Source organism: Mytilus edulis, chromosome 4 (genome assembly GCF_963676685.1).
Source record: "Mytilus edulis chromosome 4, xbMytEdul2.2, whole genome shotgun sequence".
Taxonomy (NCBI): Eukaryota; Metazoa; Mollusca; class Bivalvia; order Mytilida; family Mytilidae; genus Mytilus; species Mytilus edulis.
This window is the reverse complement of record NC_092347.1, coordinates 79,276,992-79,283,255: the sequence shown is the minus strand read 5'-3', so window position 1 is coordinate 79,283,255 and position 6,264 is coordinate 79,276,992. Positions and strand designations below refer to the sequence as shown.

At 30.7% G+C, this 6,264-nt stretch overlaps 1 protein-coding gene across 2 annotated transcripts in view; it reads left to right on the top strand.

The window, feature by feature from the left end:
- Window positions 1-16: 16 nt before the first annotated feature.
- The window catches only part of LOC139520641 (exonuclease 3'-5' domain-containing protein 2-like), a 32,825-nt gene continuing 26,577 nt past the window's right edge, over window positions 17-6,264 (top strand). For both annotated transcript variants that reach the window (XM_071313466.1, XM_071313467.1), the window contains exons 1-4: window positions 17-176; window positions 2,140-2,273; window positions 2,600-2,757; window positions 3,531-3,656. In XM_071313466.1, the coding sequence (XP_071169567.1) occupies window positions 122-176; window positions 2,140-2,273; window positions 2,600-2,757; window positions 3,531-3,656 (473 nt within the window). In that variant the 5' untranslated portion in view covers window positions 17-121. The remainder of the gene's footprint in view (window positions 177-2,139; window positions 2,274-2,599; window positions 2,758-3,530; window positions 3,657-6,264) is intronic.

The following is a 6,264-nucleotide window of genomic DNA, read 5'->3' as shown; positions in this document are numbered from 1 at the left end:
CGTTTCTCTTCCGGATTTGGAACATCCGGGGTTTTGCAATGGATGCGCCCATGAAACAAAAATTGTGCAATACTGAATGTTTAGAAAATTTATTAGTTAAAGATCTTAGAATAACCCAACAATGTTCAGAACCAGTTTAGTGATAAGTAAAGTTGTTGGTACTGTTTTGGTTGGAGGTAAGCGTGCTGACACGGCTTAAGTGTAATATGGGGTTCGGAAAATGGTAAAGTTTTTGTAAGTTTCAACACTGAGTTCTGAGTTTTGTTTTTTTCACAGTTCCAAGTTTCAAATTATTCGACATTGACGTGTATGATTTTTCCTTTGGAATGTTCCCTGTCTCTATAATTAATAGAAATTATGCCAACATTTTGAAGCTTCCAATGTGAACCAACTAAATGAAACATCGATTTGGATTTTTTTATATTTAGAATCATATCATTATTTTCACACCATTTTAAAAGTTGCTATTTCATCATTAAGTTTATCATGTTTATCACATATATCATCAACAGAATTTGAAGAGTATTTAAGAGTTGTGTCATCTGCATACACATCATGCTTTGTATGATTTAGTCGATTTAGTAAGGACAATGCACTGGCCGATCTAGAAATTTTCATAAATGAGTGCCCCCCCCTCATACCTGTCAACCTGTGACGATGAAAATGCAGGTCATGACCTGCATTGAAGAATCAAATCTCAGGTCATAACGCGTACGAACTTTTTCGAGCTGAATTTCAGTATTTATGGTACATTTTCTTATAACGTATATCAAAGATACCAAAACATCAATGCATGTTCACTTGGTTAAGTCATTTTAAATCTTGTTTATAATTATTTCATTACACTTTTAAAGATTGTTATAAACTTGTTTATCACAGTCATATGTCCTTTACTTTATGTCATCATCTTAAAGTTATTTTTCAAATGTAATTTTAAAATGAGACTACTAGCCTTTAAACATACCATGTAGAGGTATTTCATAACATTCATCTCTTAATACATCAAATGCAAGTTTTTAACGACCTTGACTGGCTATACAGCCCTTGCACAGTTATTAGGCAATTAGACTATGATAAAATATAGTAATACAGTTAAAGGAAGTATAAATGTAAAAAATAATTTTCAACTTTTTAAAAAAAAATTGTATAAAGGTATAAAAATAATGAAAATTTATTTTTCAATATGTATTTGAATTTTATATTATTATGATTTAATCTTTTTCACCCATAAAACGTAAATATAAGGAATAATTTTGAATGGTGACAAATAAGGGGAAGTAACTCTTAGTTGAAATATCTTTGTAAAACAACAGGGCAATTTATTTACGACCTAAAGCTAAGGTAATTGGTGTTAATTAACAGTGTGTTTGACACCAAAGCTGTCAAGTGAAGCCATGCACTTAATGGGTCACTTTATTTGACAGTTTACATAGCTAGATGAACTGGCTGTTCATGGAAGAATTACGAATTTGCCGGTATTTCAAAGGAATATTACTTCTCAAGGCTAAGAAATACGGTTGAAATCAGGTCATTTTCGGAATTCCCGGGTTATTTCAATGACCCGGCGGGTGATTCGGGTGATCCCTCAGAATTGTGAAAATCTCGGGTCAGACCCGCAGAATCCATGTCAGTTGACAGGTATGCCCCCTAAATCCTCCTCTGCAATGACATTTTATGTTTACTGTGATTTTGTTAAATTCTCAATTGCTTTTACAATGCAAGAACAAGAAATGGTAATGTAAAATTGTATCCAACAGTCTCTGTCAGTAAGAATCTTCCTGATATTTCTGAAATTGTTTATGTTACAACATGTACAAAACTGATCATTTAAATATTATTTTAAATGCAAAAGAAAACATTTGTACAAAATGATCAGTCTTGTTTAGAAAAAAGATACTTAATTAAGACCGTTGATTGATTACTGTTTGCTTACTGTCATGACTGTCTATAGCTGCGGAACCGTAACTCTTATGGTCCTTTTTTAATTTTTTTTTGATTTTGCGGACCATGGTCCGCAAATAGTCAAAAAATAACATAAGGACCTAAGAGCTACGGTTCCGCAGCTAGACTGTCTATAGCTAATTTCAAATTTTTAAATGCATATTCAGAAAATTTAACATTTGAAATTCAATTTTTCAGGCTTGGCAGCATATTTATACTTAAGATTTAAAGACACAAAGAAATATAAACCATATAAAAGGAAAAAAGAAATATTCCTTATAGACAATTTAGAAGATTACGAAAGTTTTATTAATACTGTCAGGATTGAAAAGGTTAGTTTTTTATGTGGCACAAAATTGATTTAAGGATATTACATGTATTATAGGAAAATGTAAAGCATTAAAACACTCTTATTGACTTATTCTCTAATATAAATTTTAAGAAAGCTTTTTCTTTTCTTATATATTCTTATTACATTTGCACGGCTACTGGGAACATAGTCATGACAGTGCCTTTTAAATCACAAACTATTTCTTTTTAAAATGCAAAAAATTATTAAGTCCACTATGTTCAGAAAGTATTGCAAATATTGTATTATATTGTTTCATAAAATGGTATTGAGAGTCCTGAATATTGATGTTCTAAGTTCATGTTTCAGGTTTTAGGACTAGATTGTGAATGGGTTTCCTTCAGTGGTAAGAGGCGTCCTGTTGCTTTGTTACAATTGGCAACACAACTTGGACAATGTGCATTGATTCGTTTGGATCGAATGGATTCTTTTCCTAAATCATTACAAGATATATTAGCAAATAAAAGGTAAATGTTTTAATCATGATGTTATCCTCAGAAAGTAGAGCAAATTTTAATAAATATATATTGCAAAAGATCACACACATTAACAAGAAGTTACATACAAAGAAAAAAAGCACACACACACAAAGACAAAAGATCATACATAATAGCAAGAAGTTATATACATTTGTACTTAGACAAAAACACATGCATACAAAGAGAAAAGCCCATCCATGCTTCAACGAAAGATGTACCAAAAACTACCTTGAATAAAGACTACCAAAAAGATCCTGTAGTTTTAATGTCTAGACAATTGCTGAACAAATGTGATCCATCAATGTATGTCCTAAGACGGAAACAATTAAAAATACATCGATTTATTAATTTTTTTATGTAAATGTCACTTTGTATGGCCCAGATTACTGAAACATATAACCTGGAAAATGGAGGATTCGAAATAAGGATGAATTTTCAAGTTTTGATGCAGCTCACTCAAATGGCTGTCAGAAATGATTAGATGGGAATTCAGAATTATAGTTTACAATCTTTGTTTGATATCTGAAAAATGTTTTAATTTACTATCTTACAATGATGTATGATTGTACTAATATTAGCAATAATTTCTTGTTACTTTTTTTGTTATGATAGAATTTTAAAATATCATTCAAATTGTACATTGTAAACAATATACCATAAGTTAATACATTAAAATTTGAAACTAGACTTATCATGTTAATGAGACTGTTTCAAGATGAATTTGAAGTTAAGACTTAACTATCTGTGTTTACTTTCTTAAGCATACTGAAAGTAGGAGTTGCAGTGAAAGAAGATGGCAAAAAACTTCATCTTGATTATGGACTAGTAGTTAATGGATGTGTAGATTTAAGACATGTCCTAAACAGAGTCAGAGGAATATACACCTGGTATGTTAATAAGGCATTAAACAGGCTATTATTTGAACTTGGAATTATTTTTAATTATAGAATTTGCATAATTTCTTGTGTTTAAATTTTTTTAATAAATTTCACGTTTATTTGGTATTATAATGTATGAGCGATTCATAACACTTTCCATACTATGTATTTTGGTAAGATAGTGTTGTGCAAAATGTACTATTTTCCTTGTAATAGAAAGTGTTGTGCGCAGCACAGAACATTATACATGTTATAGTGCAAAATAAACATGGAGTTTATTAAAAATTTCAATCACAAGAATTTAAGCAAATTCCATAATTAAAAATAATTCCAAGTTCAAATAATAGCTTGTTATTAGTTAATTTTAGTTTATTATTATTTTGTTGTTCATTCAGTGGTTGTAGAGCAAAGGGTTTAAGATTCTAACTTTATAGCTGGGATAGAAAAAACACAAAAACATTTTTTTTTCTATTTTAACAATTGCAACAAATCAGGTTGGTGGGTTCATAAATCAACAAATAAAAACCCCAACCCAAATAGAGCCTCTGGTATATTACATCAACTGATAAAGTTAGACAAGATGGGCTTTGGAAAGGGCTGTCAATAGTTACAAATATACAAATAGACTGCAGGATGGTGTCTTGGTTTTGTATCAAAGCACATTCTTTATGATTGATTTACCACAAAATGGGAATAACAAACATGAAACTTGTACAATACCCTTTATTGCATACATTATGAAATAATAACACACATAACAGTTTATAGTTTAGAAAAGTACTCTTCATGCAAGTATTGTTACTGTAACTGTAAGAGATGAATACAACTTATCTATTAGTAAGTCTGAAAATGAATGCACATTTTTTATACGACCGCAAATTTTGAAAAAAATTTCGTCGTATATTGCTATCACGTTGGCGTCTGCGTCGTCGTCGTCGTCGTCGTCGTCGTCGTCCGGCGTCCGAATACTTTTAGTTTTCGCACTCTAACTTTAGTAAAAGTGAATAGAAATCTATGAAATTTTAACACAAGGTTTATGACCATAAAAGGAAGGTTGGTATTGATTTTGGGAGTTTTGGTCCCAACATTTTAGGAATAAGGGGCCAAAAAGGGCCCAAATAAGCATTTTCTTGGTTTTCGCACCATAACTTTAGTTTAAGTTAATAGAAATCTATGAAATTTTGACACAAGGTTTATGACCACAAAAGAAAGATTGGGATTGATTTTGGGAGTTTTGGTTTCAATAGTTTAGGAATAAGGGGCCAATAAAGGGCCCAAATAAGCATTTTTCTTGGTTTTTGCACTATAACCTTAGGTTAAGTAAATGGAAATCTATGAAATTTAAACACAATGTTTATGACCACAAAAGGAAGGTTGGTATTTATTTTGGGAGTTTAGGACCCAACAGATTAGGAATTAGGGGCCAAAAAGGGACCCAAATAAGCATTTTTCTTGGTTTTCGCACTATTATGTTAGTATAAGTAAATACAAATCTATGAAATTTAAACACAAGGCTTATGACCATAAAAGGAAGGTTGGTATTGATTTTGGGAGTTTTGGTCCCAACAGTTTAGGAAAAAGGGGCCCAAAGGGTCCAAAATTAAACTTTGTTTGATTTCATCAAAATTGAATAATTGGGGTTCTTTGATATGCCGAATCTAACTGTATATGTAGATTCTCAACTTTTGGTCCCGTTTTCAAATTGGTCTACATTAAGGTCCAAAGGGTCCAAAATTAAACTTAGTTTGATTTTGACAAAAAATGAATCGGTTGGGTTTTTTGATATGTTGAATCTAAAAATGTACTTAGATTCTTGATTATTGAAGTTTTTTTGGTCCAGTTTTCAAATTGGTCTACATTAAGGTCCAAAGGGTCCAAAATTAAACTTTGTTTGATTTCATCAAAAATTGAATCCTTGGGGTTCTTTGATATGCCAAATCTAACTGTGTATGTAGATTCTTCATTTTTGGTCCTGTTTTCAAATTTCAAATTCTACATTAAAGTCCAAAGGGTCCAAAATTAAACTAAGTTTGATTTTAACAAAAATTGAATTCTTGGGCCTCTTTGGTATGCTGAATCTAAACATGTACTTAGATTTTTGATTATGGGTCCAGTATTCAAGTTGGTCCAAATCAGGATCTAAAATTATTATATTAAGTATTGTGCAATAGCAAGTCTTTTCAATTGCACAGTATTGTGCAATGGCAAGAAATATCTAATTGCACAATATTGTGAAATAGCAAATTTTTTTTTAATTAGAGTTATCTTTCTTTGTCCAGAATAGTAAGCAAGAAATATCCTATTTGTGCAATAGCAAGAATTTTTTTTAATTGGAGTTATCTTTCTTTGTCCAGAATCAACTTAAATCTTTGTTATATACAATATACAATGTATATACACTTTTTACTACCAACTGATAAATTTAAATAATCTTTACCATTCAGTGATAACAAGCAGTTTTTTTACATCTTAATATTTTATGATGTATTTAAATGAGTAGTTATTGTTGCAAACTCCATTAGAAATTTGAATTGATATCAGTTTTGAAAAAGGGAAACGGGGATGTGAAAAAAAAGAGGGGGGGGGGGGTAAATTTTTCTCTTTTCAGATTTCATAA